Raw genomic sequence first — 23223 nt, forward strand, 5'->3', positions numbered from 1 at the left:
GTATATTTTCACTAACGTTTCGTCTGGTGGACTTTGACAAAGTTTGGTCCACCAGACGAAACGTTAGTGAAAATATACAGTGCCAAACCAACGAAAGTCGTAGTTTCTTTCTTCATTCCTATATATATATATATATATATATATATATATATATATATACAGTGATTCCACTCCTGCGCCAACTGCGCCAAAGTGCGCCAAATTGTATTTACTGCGCCATCCTGATAACTATCGACGAAATTTGCGCCAAACTGCGCCAAAGTCTCGGGTTTGGAGGCGTCTATCACCGGCAATCGCACCGCCGGCGCGTCAGAACATGTGCAGCTCGATCTTGGGGCTGCCAATAAAGTCGCAATCATGGACCAAGAATTATTCCGCTGAATAAATAGCGCTCGCGCGTGCGTTCCGAGTAAGCCACGATGCCATGTACGGTGCCGACGCAGCTTCTGTTCTGCAAGTCGGCTCGACAGCAAAACGCGCTCCTCCGCAGAGGCTCGTGACGTCTAGGCCTATCGGTAGCGAGAAAGTGCGACGGCGATTCATCGGCGGACGTCGTCTGTTCCAGAAACGCTGCTGATAGCTCGTTTCAAGCGTCGCACGGCACGTAAGGAAAGCAATGTTCAGTAATAACTACATGAGTGCCGCTAAAATGTCTGTCACTACTGTTTCCGGACATCGCGGAATGAAATCTGGGATCGCTCGCAGTAGATATATGGGACAATGTCGAATTTTCTTGCTTCGCGTTTATGGAAGAGCACGCGAACGGTGGAAACGCGTTGACACTTTTCCTCAGATATACTTTATCCATGGATCTTCATCCAGAACAGCTTTTTCGTAATTCCTTCCGCCAGCACGTCCGATTTTGTAATCACTCTGCGGTAAATACCCCCTAAAGGCCCTGCCGTTTCGAGCTCACGTGCTAGGGTTCCAATTCGAATTTTTTGCTTGCTTTTTTAAAAATGTCATCTCCTGGTCGGAGCAGCCGCAAATGCGCAGCTGTCAGTAGCGGGCCCGTCGCTGACGGCGCACAGTGAAGCGGCTACGCCATGTACACGTCCGCCCCTCGCTTTCGGGGGTCAGTAGCTAACGGTTTAAAAAAACTCAGTTTCGCTTAAGAGTGAAGCAATGAATGCGATACCAAAAAATTGTATTGTGAAACGAAGTAAGACTAGCAGATAACTCTTTTGGATCCGATCTCGCGTAACTCAACAAAACGCTGGTTTAAGGGAATATGGCCCCTCCAGGAACCGAAGCGTTTCCTTGCTCTGAGTTCTCTAAACTCGAAGTAAGCGTTGAGAGCACAGCAAGTTTACGAGCCGTCTCCTGATGCCTCGAGATAGCGCGAGACTGCGCCCTTCGAACGATGCGGTTCCCCCCCCCCCCCCTTCCGCTCCCCTGGCGTCCCTTCATGCTCCTTACGAAAGACGGGCGGGGCGTTTCCTCTCTGTTCGATGAGCAATCGACGGCAGGCTCGCACGCGGGAAGATGTTATCGTATGCGCTGTCCGTGCGGCGGAGACAGACGGCCGGCTAGTTTAATCTCCGCTTCAGCCGCGTTCGTCGCCAGCGCTCGCGAGCTTTTACCCGCGGCTAGAATGCGCGTGGTGATGTTATTAATTTGGACTTTATACGGAAAATTACGGCACCGGAAAATTACGGTACGGTACGGCCCGCAAAATTACGGTACCCTCTTAGGTGATTGGGGGGGGGTGCCCCCCCCCCGCCCCTGTGCGCACGCCTGTGCTCCTGGGATGATTTTTTCCATGCGATTTGCAATGAATCGAAATACTTCTAGCCTTCTTAAGAGCCCCATAATAATACTGAGGTGCTTGAATGTTAATGCAATATGCTTCTGTATTGCACTCCAGGATGTAAAATTCACTGCTCCAAAGTGCTCCTACATGCAAAATTATCTGCTCCAAAGTGCTCCAAGATGAAAATATTGCTGCTCCAAAGTGCTCCAAAACGGAAATTTGCTGCTCCAAAAATTGCTCGAAATCGGAAGTCCTCGGTAGCATCACTGTATATATATATATATATATATATATATATATATATATATATATATATATATATATATATATATATATAAAGAATGAACAGAACAGCAAGGAATGATGCAAACGCGGAAAGAGGAATCAAGGAAGCAGTGAAAGAAGTAAAAGAAAAAAAATTCAGAAACATGACGCAGGGCAAAGGAAATAAAAGAACAGAGCAGAATAATAAAACCGAATCAAGCAGAAGTTTACATAAAGAAGAAGCTGAAGGAATGAAAGAAAGAAATGAAGGGAAAAGGTGAAAGAAAGATGTGCGCGCGTCATTCTCGGCTCACCCGTCGAGCACACGCACTCTCGGCTCCGTACTTCGCGAGTGCGGCCGGTGTTCGTTGCGTCCATGAATATTTTACGTCCCTTCGGACACGTCTCCGTCGGTAATGGTACGTCGCTGCGCACTGAGGGCGGTCGGGAAGGGCCGCCGTATTCGCACCGAGTTCATCCATAAAATGGGCGTGGTCAAGGCTGCGCCGTGGACACCGCCGCGAACAAATGCCGCACTTGGCGCGCCCAGCGCTATATCTTCGATGCGCACGTCTCGATATGTGGGGCACGGAGTTATCAATTTGATAGGCCTGTGGGTTAGCGGGCCAGAGATGTCGCAGGCAGCTTCAAGGCTGTAAGAAAGAGTCCTGTTTTTCCCCGGCGATCTTCTGTCGAAAGCCTATGATGTAAGTGCAGTTTCGGCGCGCGTTATTCTGTTACTGAATCCGAAGGCCACCTGCCTAAGTTCTATATACGAAGCATGTACAATTAAAGGGGCCCTGCGACACTTTTCCTAGTAGCCATGGGATGGTTTCACTAAAGGAACTTATTGCCTCACGAATCGAACGCTGCAAAAAGTTTTAGAATCCGTCCAGTATGAGCGGAGTTACAAAGATTTTTCGCACGCTGGAATTGCTCTCTCTCGCCCCGACTAAAATCCCTAGATTTTTCCCTGTTCTTTCAACGAAAAATGTAGGGACTTTAGCCCCGACGATAGCGCTGGAAGCTAAGCAGGGAAGGGGGGGATGGCACTGGGGAAGAAGGTACGTCACGCGCGCCTCCTGACCTTGAGCGCATTTTCTTTTTTTCTTTTCTTTGAACGCGTGGCGTACTTTCAGTGCGATAGCGCGAGTGCGGGCGAGTAGCGGCCTCTCGCGGCGGCCGCAGTAACTACCGAGCGCGCCATATTCAAATCAGCCAATGGCGTGGAACCTGCCTGTGACGCCGTAAGCATCATTTTTTGTCGAGAGAAGAGGAAGCACTTTTTAGCTGACTGTGCGAACTTATTGTAAATCTCAAGCCGCGTGCTGCGCTATAATGTTTGGCTCGCGTGTTCTCGGGAGCCTCGATTACCGATCGGCAGCGTTTTCTGACCATGCTGAAAAAGTGTTGCAGGGTCCCTTTAAAGCATGGCCTGTTAGTTCTAACGCCTCTAAGTGTGCACTGGAATCTGGTAACCTTCTGGCAGGACGAACGCTGAAAATGATGTGTCACCCGTCATGTGGTTTAGTGGTTATGACGCTGGACTGCTGCTCCGAAGGTCGTGGGATCGAATCCCGGCTGTGGCGGCCGCATTTCGTTGGACGCGAAATGCTTGAGGCCCGTGTACTTAGATTTAGGTGCACCTTAAAGAAGACCAGATGGTCAAAATTTCCGGAGACCTCCACTACAGCGTCCCTCATAATCATATCGGGGTTTTGGAACGTAGAAGAACCCCCAACAATTATTATGAAAATAATGTGTCCGGTGCCTAAGACATCACCATTACGGTTTCGAGCTCACAGTTATTGAGGGTTAAGGATGTCTTAAAATAAGTTTGCGCTTAATAAGTCCTTTTCTTCAATGAGGGCATAGCTAGTTTACAAACAATGCCGAAGTTATAAGCCGTCGTACAAGGGCGCGTTACAAAGATGCTATTGCAGTTCTTACCAACAAGAAACCTGCATGCGTGACTCTAGTACTGACAGGTGTCCTCCGGTGCTGTGAACAGCACTGATTGAGTGCACGTACTTGGTATATCGCTCTCTTTCATTCTTTTTTTTTTTAGTCCCTTCCTCGAACTCTATAAAGTAAGATCGCAAGCCAGATATTTGTTCTGGTTAATCGTTTCTTTTCTTTCTCCCACCTCACTCTTATCTCTCTTAGTTCCTGTTCTTTGGGAAACACTCAACGTGATGCTAAAGCCTGCTTTATTTTTATTTCTACTTTGCAGCCCAGGAAGAGGAAACGGAAGTGCCTCAAGACCGGAAAGTGGAGTTTTTGACGAAAGAGCAGACATTCTTCCTCAGCCTTGGCGACTCGGTTACTCTCCCGTGCAAGATCGTCCAGTCAAGTAAGTAGGCGGCTCTTAAAAGAAAGAAAGAAAGAAAGAAAGAAAAAAAAATATAATTTTGTATCGCGCAGGCAAGGCTACTCCTCATTGATTTTTTTCCTGTCACAGTACTAGATGCGGGTTCTTAAAAGTTTTGGAAGGCTAAATCGAGTTTCTAGCTCTACACACGTGACGTTGATGTAATCTTTGGCAAAGATATCGTAAATCTGAGACCGTAGGCGCTACTTGTTAAGTAGCTAATATCATTTAGGTGGGTTGAGCATAACTTTCTTAAAGTCTATGAATAGCGAAGTTTTCGAATCGTATCGAATGCGAATTTTTGAGAGAACAACGTCCCAGTATCGAATCAAATATGTTTATTATATTTTATCTTTAAACAAGCTGAAAAAGCATCATGTTGGGTCAATAAAAGAGAAGTGTACTGACGTTACTTACGTTTCTTATTAACATACTAATTTAAGTCGCAATATTCTTAGCAGACGAACGTCTGGTCAACTGAAAAACATATAAATAATAAACTAATTTAAGTTATTTGGGCGCACAAGGGAACTGCATGTCATTAGATGCACGTAGAATGTTGGACCGCTCGGATAGTAGACCGCATTTAAAGATATAGGAACAAAGCGCGAATTCTCTTCACCCTAATCGAGACAATAAATTCGAATAGTAAAATGTCTATGGGCAAAGAGACTGTTGTCTAATTACTGAAATTAATTGCGAACATTTCATTTCTCCTGCTTACGCGCGCGGTCGTAATGTCCCTGAGAAGCGACTGTTCCACTCATGCAGCAGAATAATTCGTCGCAGTGTAGTTTTTTATCAATATCTTTCCTTTGAGACTCCAGTGAGTACACTGGTGCACCTTTATAGCACATAAGTAATCGCCCAGAATAATTCCAACCTGTAATCCTGGATTGGTGTTACCAATGTAAAAAGTACAAACACGGGTGATCTCAAGCTCGTGGTAGTGAAAAACGCGGTCTCCAATGGCCAAGCTATGACCAAAACATGCGACACTTCGGTCAACTCATCGATTCTTTTTTCGGTAATCTCCGACAATGTTTAAAAGTGGGGTGCTCACTTTCGACATGCAGGCGAGGATGAGTTCATCAAGGTCTGGATCAAGAACAAGGATATCCTGTTCGCCGGCAGCTTTCGTGTGGACACGGACCCGAGGATCAGCCTTGGACCCGAGGGCGAGCTCAAGATCGACGGCCTGGTAGCCTCGGATGACGCCGTCTACACCTGCAAGGTCAACAGTCAGATCGAGCCGAATTCCATTCAACACAAGATCGTCCTCCCAGGTATGACCTCTTCCCTGCAGTAGCCTCAGGCCATTAGGATTTCGGTCCAGCTCCTTTGCGTGCCAGCGTATTAGTTATCTTCTCTTTCCTTGTTTCTTTCTGTATTGTCCCCCCCCCCCCCCCAACGTAGGATAGCAAACCGGATGCAATCTGGTTAACTTCCCTGCCTTTCCTTTGCCTCGATTCCTCTGTTAGTGCACGCGGATCCGCGGCATTGGAAAACAGCAACGCCCTGTTGTTTTCCAACAACAATTTGCCGCGCTGGCGTAGAGGTCGAATTATCAGATTATTGCAACATGTTCGCGAAAATTAAAGTAAACAAGAATGAAATGAGCCTCTTGGACTAAAATTTGTTTAATATTAGCTATATTGTAAGCAGGTCCTTGCGTGTCACGTATAATTGTGACGGAACCGCCATATGAATTTTAATAGGCGTTCTCATATTATGTACTGGGCGCATTTCACGGAAGAGTTTCACGGTTTACAGATGATTCCCTCCGTAGCTTCGCCCCACTCATCATCATTCACCCCGTGGATATTTAGAGTTTCAATCTGCAGTAGTCTTTTGCGACCCACACGGTTATTAATTATAATAGAAGGGCTGATCATTCATTAATAGAGGATCGATTCGCATTTGCACGGAGCCTGTGTTCAGATACGCTTGTTCCCGTTAGAATGTTGGTGTAACTTCTACTTTCCCCATTAATTATCTAGCGTAAGGTGTTTGACCCTAACACTGGCAAGAAGACGATTGCAATGAAACGGAAGACATACCCTTAAACTTGCTACGTTCTTGCGATTTTATCTGTAGGTTTATGATGTAACTGTGGCGGTATTGTTAATACCCCCCCCCCCCCCACACACACACACACACACGCATACACGCACGCGCGCGCGCGCTGGCGCATTCACCTTATTCTGTAGATCTTGTACTGCCCCTTTAACTTCAATAAAGTAATGCAGTGCTCATCGGCACGGCTGCAATGTCGCCTGTGTATGTTAAGAAAGGCTTCTGCTTTCTTACACAGAAACTTAATAACTTGACTGCCAACATCCGTCAGGCTGTCTCGGTAGCAGGAAGGACTAAGTCGAATGAAGCTTTTCGCTCACCTGGTTTTGCCTCGAGGCACGCCTCCTCTTAACCTGCCCCAATCTCGCGACGCGCAGGACCCCCCAAGGTGTCCACGATTCCGGAAAGCGGCGAGGTGACGGTAATGAAAGGGGAGCCCCTGCATATCGGCTGCGTGGCGAGCGGAAAGCCAGACTCCACCATCACGTGGCGACACATGGTAAGTGAGCTGTCACTTTTTGTCTTCCTGTTTCCCTCGCTAGTAATGTGCTGCCGACACTTTGTTGCTCTCTGCGCAAGCTGTCGTCGTCTTCCCCACGCTCTTCCGTCACCTCTTTACACGCGCTTACGGGAGCAGCACACCAAAGCTCTGTGTGACTGCGTTGGTGGAGTACGGCTGCCTTTCCGCCAAGGACGACGTATACGTCTCTCTGTGATACGAATATGAATGAACGAATGCTGTCCACTTGCTTTACTTTCCTTTTATTTTAGCTCTTGCTCTCGCTGTCCGGCTGTATTTTGTGTTGCTTGATTTCTGTGTGGTGCTCGCCCATCCAACTCGGGAGAGCCGAGCGAAATCCCTGTCGTACGGGACCTTGTTCGTGGCTGCGTATGGCTACCTGTCAGCTATCTTCAGAACCATTCCGCGATATCTATCCGCAGTGCGCCAAGCACGTTCAAATGCGCCCACTCGTACCTTTAGGCGGCGCGGTCGCGATAAAGGTTCGACTAAACTATGACTCTCATGCACAGATTACGCTGAAGAAGTGCACACGCGACGCAAACGTCGTTCCCAAGGGATTCCGGCCGACGGTTAGAGGATGAATGGGTACAGAGGCCAAAGCCTTCTCCTCCGTCATTCTCGACGGGTGCAAATAAATGTTATTTCTCTCTCTATCTCTCTCCGAGGTGACATTGCTTTTGACGGTGTGTTACTGCAAATGTTGCCTTGATAAGAGAACAGAAGTTTCATCGCTTGCAGGGGCAGCTGTCTTTGGCGGGGGGCGGCGGGGCAGGTTTAACGAACGGCCCCAATTGCGTCCTAACTGTCCTTACAGTGTACTCGCGGCCAGTGTTCGCTCGCCGCCAGCTGTGACGTGACGAGACCTGCATCTACTATGCTAGCCGCGTCGACAGGTCATAACAGGTGTCGATATTACGAATACGGTCTCTACACGAGGGTGCGAAAGTAAAATAGTCTGGTCCGCGGAGTGAGTGCGTTAAAGAACTATAGTTAAAGGCTCTATGGATGACTGAAGCATATCTGTAAGTTCTTCGCGATGGTTTGTGGAACATTCAATCGTACTTGCAAATTGAGCGTGCAGACGAGAGTCGCTCGCATTGTCGTCAGCACATCAACGGTGCCCAAGTTGTGGTTCAACAATTTAATAAAACGCTGCAGTCGGAGTTAACATTCTCAGTGGATAGTAAACATACAAATACGGGGCCCCATCACCATCCATTTTGGTATCATGAAAGCATGCACGCAAAAGTGTGATGAAGGAAAACATAAAATTTATGTACATCTCACTTTGCATATCCTAATTTGAGCCGAGCTTGAACCAAGTGAGATTTGTTCTGCCAGAACGCCGGACGAAAGCGGCGCCTTATGATATAGAAGGCCATATAGATTTTTTTTTTTTTGCGTTGGCTCGTGTGATACATACACGGGCTCTAGCTGCCTATTTATGTTTTATTTGTGTTTTGACTGTGTTTTATGTTCCTCTATTTTGTCCGACCGCTGTTGCTTTATTTCGGCCTTACGTGTTGTGCACTTGAGTCACGCTCTGTGTCATTCTCTTCTGCAGTATCGGAGGAATTCGTTGTTGCGCTTGCACGTGGCTTAAACGTCAGCGAACAACCTGTAGCGGCCACGGAGGTCCCCATTCCTTGACATTTAACCTAATCGGCTGCGCATATCCTGGTCAGCCTAGACGAATTTCAAAAGATGGTCTATAGCACGGGGAACTGAGTTATAGCGATGCCCGCAGCATGATGCCCGTCCCATTGCCTACACAGTCGTGTTAAATGTGTGGATGTTGTTTCCGAATGTTTACAGGATCATATCAGCACCTCAAATGTGGCACGGTCGTCGAGGTCCGTAAGTGGCATTTGCCTCTAAGAGCGAAAAAAAAAAAAAACGCAAGAAACGTAGTTGGAGTGTGTGCAAGCAGCAAAAAAAAACTTATATTCCCGCTAGAATCTTGCTGCCTGTGTGGCCGGCCCTTCTTTTGACTCCTGCGACCTACCCCCCCCCCCCCTTCCTCTGGCAGAACGTTATGTTTTTTTTTGTTGTTTTTTTATGTGTCCCCAAACGAAAGCCTGTGTGGCCGTTTTGCCTCTTTCAGGGTGGTTTGCGTGCAGTGTATCTGTGTGTGTGTGTGTGCATTTGTCCACTCACTAAAAAAACCAACCGTGTGCCGTGTGTGCGGCGTGTCTTCCGGTGTTGCATGACGCGAAGACGCGACGGGTTTGTTGAACCCGGGGCCCTGCGAAGTACGGGCACCGTACGCTACGCTGCCCTCTTGCCCGGCGAACCCCCCGGCTTTCGTAGTGCACGTGCTTTACAAACGTAGAGCGCTACTTCCCCGCCGCCATTTTTCTTTTTTGTGAGCATATTTCCGCCATCTTTTTGTTTTTTGTGACCTCCATCCCTTCTCATTTTGTCTTATACTTTTTGTCTGATTTTACCTTCGTTTGTTTAGTTCATTTTGTTTTGTAAATAATTATATGTTTTTTCTTGTTCCCCCGAAGGTGTGTTTCCTTGTTTTTCGCAGGAACGGGGAAAGAATTAATCCCTCTTAGCCAAAATTTGTTTAGGCTTTTCGGTACCGTCATGGCAAAATAAAACACGATAAAAACGCCATTTGAAAAGGCTCACGCAACCACTAAGTGAGCCCTTTGTGTACCTACGGCATGACGCGTCCATTGAAATCGCTTGCTAAGTGCCCATTTCTCTTTTTGATGCCATGAAGTGAGTGCTAGGTGTGTCGGTATGAGGAGAGGTAAACGGTGAACGCTATGCGCTCTCACATTTGTTGACGCGCGAGATCGAGCGTGATGTTTTTGCAGGGAGCTGTTATTTATACCAGACATCGTTTTGCTGCCGCACAGTGGCCTGGCTTGCAGTAATGCGTTCCACAATATAACACTCGAGACAACTTTGTGTTTCAGCGTTAATGGAGCGGATGGCCTGTTTTTTCACATCATTTTTTACAGCATGAGGAAGTCAGCCACATTTTAATGCTGCTGCTGTTTTTATTTTTTTTCTTTGAAATGAATGCCTGTCCAGAAGGGGACATGGACGTTAGCCACTACTTTTTTTGCTTCGTCACTGGCGTGCGCTTTTCTGTGACATGCGCAGTAAACAACAGCCTTCTGCTATCTAGTGGCTGGCTCACTTCAGAACGTTGCGCTTGTAGCTGTGCGAGCTTGCTGGACTGTTCGTCTTGCTCCAGTGCCTCTCATGCTCAGATTAAATAATACATACAACAAAAAGTTATTTTATCATCACTTAAGAAGTTATTCAATGAATCGGTCGTACAACTGCTGTTGAATTCAAGTGCAACAATGTCTGAAGACGCCACTGTTGAATATACTCTGTTTTGTGGGTAGCGATAAGGTTTGGTGTCAGTGAGAAAAGTAAACTTTCTTTCTAAATTAGAATCATAACTTCACAATTCATATTAACTCCGGATCCGTGACAACGAATGTTGCTGCTTAACATTAACACGAATTCACACAAGCGAATTAAAGCACTGCGTTCAGAAACTTCGACATTGTGTTTTTCCCCTGCCTGCCTTTACAACGCCTATTCATCGCGATAAAAAAGAACAAAAGAAAAAAAAAGCACTGACCCTCTGATGTTCTTGCACTGTTGCTGAATCTTAATCAGATATGTCGCGAAGAAAAACAAGTTATATTTTTGCAAATGAGCCTATACTTATTTCTGACGTAGCTAGCTCATTGAGGAAAGTGTTCTTACCAAATGTATCTCCGGACCTCCAAAGTGCAGGTGGGAATCGACCTATAGAAACACAAGGTGTACCTACCTTCGTCAAAGGCGCCTCATCATCATGACGAAGATAGGTCCACCTATCGAAATGCCGCCCAACCTGTCTGTGGCATTTATTTCGTTTCAGACCGCCTCTATAGCACCACAGTGTAACCATTATCCTTCTTTCAATTAAGAAAGCTTAAGGTAGTCCTGACGGTTAGAAACGCAGTAGTCGCTCGCGCTGTAATCATTTTTTTTTGTTGTTGTTGTAGACGAAGCTTTACTAATGCTTTACACAGCTGGAATGTCTGGCGGAAATGCGCATGGCGTGTGCTTTCTCGCGTTTTTGATATGTGACCTCCCACTTACTTTTATAATAACCAAATATATCATGAAAATTTGCTCCGTGTGGCGTATTTGCCTCACGTACCAAAGCCCTTATCAATAATTTAAAATATTCATATTAACATTTAATGTCGCATTGACATATTAACTGACAAGGACCAATGCAGTCCATGCTTATTTGCAAATAAAATGCACTAGGCGTTAGAGCATGGGACCAGTGTTTGATCGTGAGCGTTCGCCTGATAATTTCTTTCCGTCGCTTCCAGAACGACTCTTCCATTGACGTCAACAAGCTGGTTGAAAACAACCGCATCGACATTGAAGCCGCCGACTCGAAGTACTCCGGAACTTACGAGTGCACTGCCTCTAACGGTTACGGCAGGCCGGTCGTGGCCTACATCACCGTGAAAGTTCTTGGTAAGAATGGCAGTGTAATAAACAACCGACGCTTCACTTTTAAAGAAAGAACGAGCGAGGATATGTAATAAGCTGTCACCTGTCACGGTTGGCGGAATGATGCGGTATATGCTAAGGGCTGAGCGCCTAGAGCTAAGCTATATACCAAAGGAGCGAGGGATGGGCTCGTAGTTGAATAAGTGTTTAAGCGAACATTTCGCGAAGAACGCAAGTCTGTTGTCAATTATGAAGCATGCAAGCACTGATGACTGTGAGCACAGTGAGCCACTGGACTGCTGAACATGATTCATGAAGCCTTTCGTGAAGAGATCATTGATGAAGAAAATATGGAATGATGGAGCAATGGTGTTCCTACTTTAATCATGTATCCCACACGTGATGGAGCTGAAAACTGCTTACTGATAGAGTTGGTGTGAGAGAAATTTCCCCGTGCCTTTATTAACAGTATAGTTACAGCAGGAAGGCAGCGAACCGATAGAAACAAAATCGCGCCTTCTTGTTTGCCTGTACAAAAAAAAAAAAAATCGTATCATATTTTTTCGTTGCCTTTAGACATGTTATTCTCTATTATTGTCAGCTAAAACTCAAATGAAGCATGCAGGTATTACTCGAGGCCTCCCAATGACCAATGGTACGCCATAGGCGCACCGTCAAGAACGCGCTTACCAGGAAAACGTGCTACCCAGAGCACAAAAACGGGAAGCTGTAGGAATGATCCCTTAGTAATTCGGCCTCCACACAAATTTGCTCTTTGCTGCAAAGTGTTCGGAATAGGAAGGAGGTGGGGGGAGGGAGGCTAGAAATAAAGAAAAGAGAATAAATCTTTGGAGAAAACAAAGCGTTCGGCCTGGAAATGTGCACTGCGTAGTCTCTGCACACTGGTAAAAAATAAAAAATGTTCCCGATGACATGAATCGTTTGTGGTTTCTCGCATTTTTCGGATTCTGAACATTTTACAAGAAAAATGTGCAATAGCACTTGTTATTTGTAATCCCACTACACCAACTTAAACATCGGCGAACATTAAGTTTGCAAAGACATTCGAGCCTTTACCCTCTGTGGTTACTATATAAATATCATCCTTGTTCAGAACATTTCAGAGCTCGGCGAAACGGTAAAGGTTATAATGATTGCGAATATACGTGATGTAAATACAGGCCGCCAAATTGTGCTTGCTTGTGCAACTTTTATGCCAGTAACTACATGAGTTACATGGAAGTCATATGGAGGCTTGAAGAGAGGAGAAATCGTTAAGCAGGGTGGGTGGCTGTGCCAACGCTTCTACAAGAGGACCTGTCTCAGTCCTGACAAAGATGAGTCCCCTTGCAAATGAGTCCTGCGGAATCCCGCAAGGTGGCGGAAGGGTCGTGAAAGGGATAACTGACCACCACCCGTTTGTGGCGTTGCTCCCGGGTCCGATCCCCGGACCAGGACGACTTTTTCTTCAACTAGACGCTTTCCTTTCTGAGGAATCCATTTGGATGTCCTTGCGGTTTTGTGCCAGAAACGGGTGGTTTTCAATTATCCCTTTCATAAGCCCCTTGTCGAGCACTCTATGTTCAACGATACGTTGCTAATTCACTTATCTGCCAGCGGTGCTTGCAAGCAAGCACCGCTGGCGTGTAAGTTAGCTGCCAAAGTCGGGATAGGTGTTGTAGCTATGATTGAGCGGACACCCAGCAACAAATTACCGTTAGCACGTAAGTCATTAAGACGTGGAATGTGTGCCTGGATGCCGTACGAAGCGTGCACCCCCAGTATATCCGAGCGCGCGTTCGCAGGCAAGCCGACGGTGAAGACGTCGCTGCAGTGGTCGTCTGGCGTGGGCGGCAGCTTGAACGCCGAGCTGTTGTGCGTGACGCACTCGGACGTGCCCGGCACAACGCGTTGGCTGCGTACCGACGGCACGTGGCTGATGCACGGCGAATCCGTGTCCCTCTACACATCTGGCAACCACTATACGGCCCGCTTCAAGCACGTCACCGAGCGAGACTACGGGAACTACACGTGCGAGTCCAAGAACAAGTTCGGCGTCACCTCCGACACCGCCGAACTTCAAGGTATTACTGTCTACTTTCCGATTGGGTGCTTGTACAGTGTCACCACATGAAACGTTCCTGTTATCAAATTCTAGTTTTCAGAAAAGTACTCATCCTGGCGACACTCCAAATGTATCGGCCTTTGAAACTCAATGTCTTTTTTGTACACTTTAGGTTTCTATTTAACATAAGAGGGAGAAAGACAAGCGCACTGTTTGCCCAAAGTGGGCGGCTTCCTTATTCCAGGTAGCCGCGGGGCTTCGCCATCTCTCGCGCCCGTTGAACCAGGCTTCGCTAATTCTTCAGGCCTGGGTCCGATAGCTTGGCCTGCCACTGCTCTTCGGTTTGCGTATCGGTGCTAGGGTTTTTTACGCATCCCGATACCATATAGGCATAGAGTGTCCTGGAGCATCACAGCACTTGCAGATGTACGAGTGCTGAGTCGTTGAGATGCGGTGAAAACAAAAATAAAGCAGATGACTAAAACTCGGCTAACTCGCTAGGTATATCTATGGGATTTCAGAACTAGGACTGCGAGACGTTTTTTTTGTTGTTGTTGAAATAGAAAATAAATGAAGGAGTTGTTGTTACCATTGTTTGGTGACGGCTACCCCTTTCCACACAGTTTAGGGTAAAAAATAAGAAACAAAAATGATATATATATATATATATATATATATATATATATATATATATATATATATATATATATATATATATATATATATATATATATATACGTGTTCTGTGGTGTAGTCTGTCTGTGTGGAATGTTTGATATAGTCTGCAAATTTCAGAGCAAGAATTACTAGGTATAGTCAGTGGATTAAGACCGTTGATTGTCTATTCTGTGCAACGTAGGATACAGTCTGTGGGATTTTAGAACCACGGCTGTATATCCAAGCGACATATGCCGTTAGAAACAAACGATCTCACTTGGCTTTCTTTGGGATTCTGGTGGCAGAGGATGCCACGTTTTTTGGCAACCTGCCAGAATACAACTGAAAAAATTACAACTGAGCTCCGCAAATGCTTCTCCTATCAAAAGACAGTATACGCTATGAACGTTGCTACTATCAACTCGTGAGAGGCTGAGGCGGAACAATTAATGGCTAACTATGTATTACGTACCAGACTAACCTCACCTGCTGCAACGTCTCCACCACCATCTAACTTAGCCTTTTTGAAATTCGCCCCGATCTCCCGGAATATAATCTCCTCTTGGAATGCTGCGTGTGGTATTTCGCGTGCAGTGCGGTGAAGTTCGACAGATGGCTTAACATGCGACGTTAAGAAACCCCGGACATGGGGATATTGGCGTTACGCGGCTGCAGGCTTTTATATCTGCAACTTTTTGTAATGAGTGCGACTGACGTTTGCTTCTTATCGCTCTTTGTGCAGCTGCACCGACCAGGCCTGTCGTGATAGGCGTCGAAGGCCCGAACTCCACAGCTTACCTCATCTCGCTTTCCTCGGTGGCTCCGTATCCCATCAGCAAGTACATCATCTACATCCGGGCGGAAAAGGTGCGCATGCATTCAGTGGTATGGGAAACGTGAGTAGCTTAACTGCGGCATGAGTCGCAACGGCCCAAAACTTTGATCCCTTCCTGAGACACTCTAAGCGACGCCAGCTGGGAACAAAGGAGTGTTCCACACTCGCCGCCATGGCGGTGGGCGGCGCTGGCTAACACTCCCAGGATTACAGAAAGCATAAATACACAGTAAAGTAGACGGGAGGACGACCGACGCTGTAGCTCTTTTGGTAGAGCATCGGACGCGTTATTCGAAGGATGTAGGTTCGGTCCCTACCTGTGGCAAGTTCATATTTTATCCCCTTTAACTGATTTCCATTTATGTGATAATTACTCTACTAGAGTTAAAACAAACAAGTAACGTCATTTATACCTTCTTTAGCCTTATTGTCTGTTAGTTTCAGTAGGCTGTGTCTGTGTTTAACAAAAGGAACGAACCCTCGATCAATCGCCCCCTCTTTCGTGCAACCGTAGACGGGAGAGGCATTGCACAAGCATGATATTTACATGATGCGAATAGACGACAGAATGAATGTATAAACCGTATGGTTTGAATGTACTCTGTTAAGACAGTAATAGTAACCGTCGTAGGCCCTGAAGCATTTCTCACTCTGATCCATAAACCTCAGTTGGTTTGTTCTGAACACAATACTTGTATACTGATACGGCGCTTCTACAGATGATCGAGCTGAACATTATGATAGAAATGTATGTCTGACGAGTTTGATTTCAGACGTCGCGTAAAAAGGGGAAAACGTTCGCACAATTTTGTTTTTGTTGTTGTTCTTTTAAAGCACACGTCATGCACACGTGGTGAGAAAATTTTGCTTGACCTGTTTGCTGCTCGAGTCAATTTACTGTACTCTACTGCAGTTACTGACAATGTAGCGTCAGCTTCTACTTCCTTTCATAGTCTGTTTATTCAAATATGTCAGACTCTTCAGAATTATAATTCCCTCTTTGTCACAACCACTCCTATTTGCAGTCATAGCCAAAAAAACAGAACTCCCAATCACAAATTTTTCGCGCTTACTAACTGGGCTCTCCCACACCGTTTTCAGCATCAAACACTTTAAGCGATATTGAAAGCATAAAAATCTTTGTTTAGCTAAAAATATCAGACACACCTTACAATAACTGTACGCTGTCTGCGTACAGTTATTTTCCAGGCCTAGCACCATTCCATTTTTACGCTTTTACTTAAACTTCTATTCGCTGTTAGTAGCATTCTTGCAATATAACTGTAACGGTTTACACCATGTATCGTTTTCTGAAGCTTCCCTTACCCAGGCCTAAGGGTCCCGGGCTTGAAGCCGCGGGCCTGGGCCGGGCCCGGGCTTGAGGCTGCGGGCCGGGCCGGACTCGGACCCGCTCATTAAAAGGCGTAAGTCGGGCCTTCGAGCACACGCGAATGTTATGCATTCCATGGTCTAAGGTATACTGTGCCAAGCTGAAGTGACACGTATATATATATATATATATATATATATATATATATATATATATATATATATATATATATATATATATATATATATATATATATATATATATATATATATATATATATATATATCTTAACAGCACTAACACTGGGCCAGATCGCGGTTGTTCCCATGGGAGGCATAAAGATTTCGGTCTTTTATTCGAGGTTGACACATACGATACATTTCATTTATATTCCTTGGTATTACGTGCCAAAACCACGATATGATTACGAGGCACGCCGTGTGGCACCGGATCAATTTCGACCACCTCGAGTTCTCTAACGTGCACCTAAAGATAAGTATATACACGGGTCTTCTTGCATTTCGCCCCCACCAAATTGCGGCTGCCGTGGCCGCGGGAATCGCACCCGCGTCCTAGGACTTAACAGCGAAACAGCTTAACCGCTGAGCTACCCCCGTGGGCAAAGCACCATTTCGATGCATGTACACACCGGATTTTCCGTCCGATCGCCCGCTACAAAGCGCACGGCATCATTAATAATCATCATCAACACCTAATATCCTCTAGCGGGCCCGGGTCGGGCCTGGTCATGAACAAGCGCGCCTTGGATTAGTTTAGTAATGAACGCCCGGGCCCGGGCCGGGCCCGGGCTTGGAACGACGGGCCCGGGCCGGGCTCGGGCTGGGTATGGTCAAGTACGCCCGGGCCCGGGCCGGGCTCGGGCTTGGAACCACGGGCCCGGGCTGGGCTCGGGCTTCATAAAGCGGGCCCGGGCCGGGCCCGGGCCGTAAAATCCGGCCCGTGCAGTGCTCTATAAGGGTCTTATTTCTCATTTTTAAATTAATTTCTTGCTCTTTTATTTTATTTTTTCTTACTTTCTTATTTTGGTTTCTTAATTTTTAAGTTATAGTTTGTCTGTTATTTTTACTTCGTGCGGAAACCGGAAGTGGATTGAGAGCCCGGAAGTAGTAATCGAAATCGCGTAACCAAAAGTCGGATTGTGTTAGAGTGGAGCACGAATTCAGTAATGTTTGATTTGTTATGCTTTCTTTGTTTACCAGTTTTGCTATCACTGACTTATTTCTTTCAGAGGACGACATGACATGGCATAGCCTGTTACAATATGTTGGCGCAAGCGGCCTAGGCAGGAATTGTCTTCAATCAGAAACTTGAATCATTCATAATCTATGAAGTTACAGATTGCCTTTGTGCGCACGTGTGTTTGTCTGTACTCTCTAATATTTCTCTGGAGGATTCCTTCGCCTCCTCTATCTGGCTGATGTTACTAACTTTACATTTCTCTCTCTCCCCTCTGTCGCGAAGCGTCAACCGAAACTGTATTGTCGCGCCGAGCTATTTAAACGTCCTGTTCTGTTTTTTTTTTTTTTTGCCAGCACGCCCAAGACGTTGACGAGTGGCGGAATATCACGATTCCTAGAAGCCACAGCCACGACATGCAGAAGATGGGATCGAAGGCAGCCACGAGCTACCTGATAACCAACCTCGAGCCCGAAACTCGATACCAGGCGTTCGCTGTCGCCACCAACGAAATGGGCACGAGTGGTCTCACCAGCTTCGACTTTATGACCGCATTCGGTGAGCGAGCATGCCAGTCTGAGTGGGAAACTCGTCTACCGCTAATTTTTTTCGACGTGAGCATGCACACATGCGCGGGCCTATCGCGTCATGGTCACAGTAGGCTACAACGTACACTGTGTGATGTCACCGCTCGCGCTTGCGCTTACAGAGGACATGGAGAACCATGAACTGCTGCTGCCAGCGCTTCAGACGTGCTTTCTTAAAGGGGCCCTGCAACACTTGAGCATGGTCAGGAAACGCTGCCGATTGGTAGTCGAGGCTTCTGCGAAAATGCGAGCTCGGCGTTATAGGCTAGCGCAGCACGCGGCATGGAATTTATAATTATATTTCAAGGTCAGCTAAAAATCGCTCGCTCTTCTCTCGACAAGTCATGCCATATACCCAAGATTAACTGTGTCTCATAGCCACAAGCGCAAGCCACAAGCAGCATAGTTACTGTGGCCTCCGCGGTGTGCCGCGACGTGCGCGCGCCGCGCTCTGTAACTTAGAGCGTGCGACGAATCCTTGTAACTGCTCTCTTATTTGACGGATTTAAGAAACTTTCTGCGGCAGTCGATTCATGAGGCAATAAAGTCCGATAGTGAGGTCATTCGATGATTACATAAAAGTGTTGCAGGGTCCCTTTAAAGGGACACTAAAGGCAAATATTAAGTCGACGTTTACTGTTGAAATAGCGTTCCAGAAACCTCGTAGGTGCTTGTTTCGTGCCAAGGAAATGCTTATTCTGAAAAAAAAAAAAATGCGTTTTAGTAGCCCGCACAGCGTTAGCGTACTTCAATTCGCCCGCCTGAACGGGCCTTCTGACGTAGCAGTTGCCGTGCCCAACGTTGCCCGCCTTTACTGCCCGGCCGCCGGGGAGAGTATTTCGGCCGCGCGTTGAAAAAGTCACGTGGTACACAGAGCTACTCCGCGCGCGGCGGTCGCGGTTGCCTAGGCGACGAAGGCGATGCCGCGGCGGTACTCCGACCGTCGTTGGGTTCTGCGGCAGTGCCATGTTTCCTTTTGTTATTACAACATATTCAGTGGGCATTGCGATGACGCAGTAACTGCATGAGCTGCAGGACTGCATGAGCTGCACGTCACAGCGCACAAATGCAACATTCAAGGGTAAAATTTAGCACAGCCTCACTGACTTGTCGTCGCGAGGATTGATGAAACTGTGGAGCTGGTGCCTTTTCCTTGGCTTTGGGGTGCCTTTTTTACTAAGTACTATTTTAGCTGTCGATACAGCGATGATAATATGACGCCGCTAAACGGTCCCTAAGCTCCTGATTTGGCCACTCGCAAGCCAGGATCGGATTCCCTTCGTTGCTGGGCGGCCGAACGCCTCCCCGATGAGCTTTGTCGTACAGTTGCCGCGACACGCCTCCCACGCCACCATCGCTGCCCCTCAATCGAAACACGGGGTCGGCCCGTCGTCGTTGGGTCGATGCTCTAGCACATTCCCATCATATTTCCCGCCGCGGTGCTTCTTCTCCCGAAGACAGAACCTTGTTCGTACTCGCCATACACGTCGCCGAAAGTCGTAATGCTCTGCGCCGACTGTGCACGCTTTTGTACTGCTTTGTTCACGCAGAATTTATTCTTGCAGCAAGAACGAAATGAAGCAATGTTAGGGCTGCTAAATCAACGTGTGCGGCCTAGAGGTAGGGGGCGCTCTTTTAAGTCAGTGCGAGTAGTCTGGCCGCATTAGAACACCACAATTAAAGCACGATATGCAACACGAACTGACGACGGTCGAATGTCAACAACAAGCATGCACGCTAACAATAAACAAAGATAATGAAGATGTGCGTCTATCCTAGCCTCTCCTAACTCCATCGTACTGTATGTGTTAGTAGTCTAGGGAACAGCAAGCCCAGCTTTTCACTCTGCCGAAATAACATAACACTACCGCAGAAGGGGAGCACATACTATCAATACGATGGCCGGACCCACCGCGCCACCGCGTACCATAACCGCGTCTACGTACGCGTCTCGCCGGTCTCGCTCGCCTGGCAACGGCGACCCCCGCCAACTCCGCGCGCGCAGGCAGAGGGCAGCACAGCCGCACAGCGACGTGTACCACGTGACTTTTTCAACGCGCTGCGGAAATACTCTCCCCGGCCGTCGACGCTACGGTTTCTTGCGCAACAGCGGCCATCAGCCTTGCCAAGACGCACGCCACGGGCCTCTCCTAAACTGTGTAGTTCACTGTAACGGAGCTTAGCTTGGCCAGCAACACCAGTAGAGTACTAACGGTGCGAAAATAGCGAGAGCCAAGCACACGCAGCAGTGCGCGATACCGAAACTACCACTGAGACGCGCAGCTCGGCGGAAACGGAAGTTTTGAACCACTCGCGCCGTTCCCCATATTAACAATATTAACGCCAAGGGGTTATTTTTTCTATGAATCAAACAGAAACAAACAAGCAGCAGTTTTATTACATCTTGTGATGCACGGAAGGTTCTTTTCTTGTCGCAACTGGTTTGATTACTAGTGGTTAACTGTACTCGAGACTCTTGGCGTCATCGGGATAATTTCCAAAATGTCCACTTTGTGGCGCACATCGTGTTCTACATTTACCTTAATTTCCAGATTAGTAGAGCACTGATGTTGATACTAATGACGTTTTATACATTCTCACACATTGACCTTTCACTCTGACATAAATTGTTGCCTTTGGTGTCCCTTTAAAGCTATTCTCTCCGAGAAACTCGAGAGCTGGGGGAGGAGAGAAGGGCGTTTCGTGAATGTGAGATGTCAAACACGTTTCTCCCGAGCAGCAATTAATAGCAAAACGCTAAGCGTGATTAAGCCATGCACAGACAAACTTTTCTCTATGGTAGTGTCACACTTACCATTCGGAATATAGAATTTGTTTAGGGTCGTGCTTGTCACTTAAAACATACTCCCAGAGAAAATTTGCATAAAGTTTCACTTCTCATTTTTGTGACGTCGAGCACCATTCGCCAATTTAAGGTAGGGGATTTTCAGGTACAGACACATGTTCGTGTGACTGGTTTTCAGTCGAAAATTTTTAACTTCCTGGCTAATTTCAGCAAAGATTCAGATATCAATGCTCAGGAAAAGTAAATATTATAAGTAGGAACGACGAACTTTTAATTACTAGTTATGCGTGGTATTTACGTTAGCCGCGAAAAAATACTTATGGTTATAACGGAAACCACTTAGAACGACTCTCTTGCACAGATAAATGGCAGATGCGCCGCAATTCTCGGGGGGCGGAGCTTGCATTTGTTCTCAGCTTGTAATCTACAAAAGCCTTTCACATCATGGCCGCTTAAGTCATTGTAGAACAGAAGACTATCTAAGGGTGTTTAGTCAAAAAGCAGAGTCAGTAGGCTTTCTTCATCAACAAGAAAAGTAGCGACCATCGACCTAATCATTTTTTGTTTTGTTTTTGTTTTTGTTTTCGCGTAGCCAAGGCCTAGACGGGATAGTCAAATTGTACCAGTGAGTGTCAGTGCCACTTGTGGTTCAGCCGAACCGACAGGGAACTAGATGCCGGTCAATGACACGTTTCTGTTTCAGAAGTCTTCTTCACGCAGATCCTCCACAAAACAGAGCTGTTCATAAAAAAAAATATTTGCAACTATGAAGAAATGCATCGTGATCTGTGCTACACATACACATACTATACCTCAATGCTGGTTGCAAGTGATCTGTCAATACAAGCTCAATACAGTGCTCTGGTTGTAGCATTAACTTGTAAATGTCTAAAGCCGCATAAGTCGCATAAGTGGGGAACACGGGCACATATACGTACGTTGATGCATTATTCAAGCACATTTGAAAGAGAATGGACGGCTATACACGTTAATGTGTCTGATGACATGCCGAGAAACAAACGTGGCAATTCATTACACACATGCACACATGTGAGCGAACGCATAAAACGCATATACGCGTTCTTATGTGTGCTTAAAAATTATAGGTAAGTTAACCAGCATCAAATACATTTTCAATTTACCTTAACGAGAACATCGCCAATGATTTGACGTAGCTACTTGTTCATTTTAAGTCAAACTGACACATTTGTGTCATGGTTACTTGCCTTAAAAACTTAGCCAGTTTTGATGCCTGGCGCAGCCATTAGCACAAGTTGCTTGCCTCTTTCACTGGTAACTGTTGCATAGTCGAGCCACTTTTTTTTTTGCTGGTTTGTGCTTAGCCAATGGGAGTGGTGTTTAACGTTTTAAGTTCTTCTCTTGTGTTGCTGCGGTGATTGTTATTTATTCACTTGCTGCATGGTGGTAAACAGCACTTGCTTATTATGATTTCCACCCCGTGCAGCCCTCCCTAAACAGCCATTGAGTACCAAAGCCAGCGAAGAAGTTGAAACTGGTCTACAAGCTAATGACCCTGGTAGTGACCCCGAAAGATTTTTCTTTTGGTTCATGACCTAGCATGCCACTCTTCTTCCTGGAGCATGACTTCAGTCATTGCTTGCTGCACCATGTCATTATGCATGAGTCATCGACATCGCTTCTTTCTCATACTCTTTCTTTCTTTCTGTACTATGGATGCTGCTTTCAGAGAAACGACCAAATGATGTGCTCGGTACGTTTGTCAAAAAGAAGTGTAAGATATTCTAGTCTGGCTCGTCCTAATAAACTTAATTATGCAGAAATATTTGAATATGTTCATCAGCATTCACGAAAGCTAATGAAAAAATGCGCGCTTTGAGAGTCCGGCGTACTACCCGCCCTGAATGAGCACACAGATGTTCAACGAAATCTCTTTGATCTTGAAGACCCTCTTATACTGGCATGAAATACGAATCTTCGCTAGCGCTACGGGTTTCCTTGACCGTTTCTTATGGTTTAATTTCTTAGAGCTTGGAAATCGAGAAATGTTAAAGAAACGCTGTCACTTCTATTACATCTCCGATGCATTGGGTTGCACTTGAAGCAAATGAAACACTCATATTTAAACTTCACTGTTCATTCATTCTCATTTAAATTAGCTCATTAGTACAAATGCTTTTCTGGGCTGCAGAATATGTAATGCACATCTCTCGAGGGAAAAGTTAGCGTCATTTTTCCTTGCACAGAGACCACAAAAACAGACTGCTCTTTGCAAATAAGTACTGTGTC

General features: G+C 46.3%; 1 protein-coding gene across 3 annotated transcripts in view; it reads left to right on the top strand.

Annotated features, from left to right (window-relative positions):
* LOC119393572 (limbic system-associated membrane protein) overlaps positions 1 to 23223 on the top strand; it is a 207134-nt gene that overhangs the window by 179415 nt on the left and 4496 nt on the right. Inside the window, exons 2-10 of one of the 3 annotated variants that reach the window (XM_037660677.2) lie at positions 4251 to 4370; positions 5465 to 5674; positions 6842 to 6963; positions 8803 to 8844; positions 11352 to 11502; positions 13284 to 13562; positions 14943 to 15067; positions 17919 to 18120; positions 22421 to 22492. In XM_037660677.2, the coding sequence (XP_037516605.1) occupies positions 4251 to 4370; positions 5465 to 5674; positions 6842 to 6963; positions 8803 to 8844; positions 11352 to 11502; positions 13284 to 13562; positions 14943 to 15067; positions 17919 to 18120; positions 22421 to 22492 (1323 nt within the window). The remainder of the gene's footprint in view (positions 1 to 4250; positions 4371 to 5464; positions 5675 to 6841; positions 6964 to 8802; positions 8845 to 11351; positions 11503 to 13283; positions 13563 to 14942; positions 15068 to 17918; positions 18121 to 22420; positions 22493 to 23223) is intronic. The other 2 variants (XM_037660679.2, XM_037660678.2) reach the window with 2 other exon arrangements.

This window comes from Rhipicephalus sanguineus, chromosome 5, assembly GCF_013339695.2.
Source record: "Rhipicephalus sanguineus isolate Rsan-2018 chromosome 5, BIME_Rsan_1.4, whole genome shotgun sequence".
NCBI classification, from domain to species: Eukaryota; Metazoa; Arthropoda; class Arachnida; order Ixodida; family Ixodidae; genus Rhipicephalus; species Rhipicephalus sanguineus.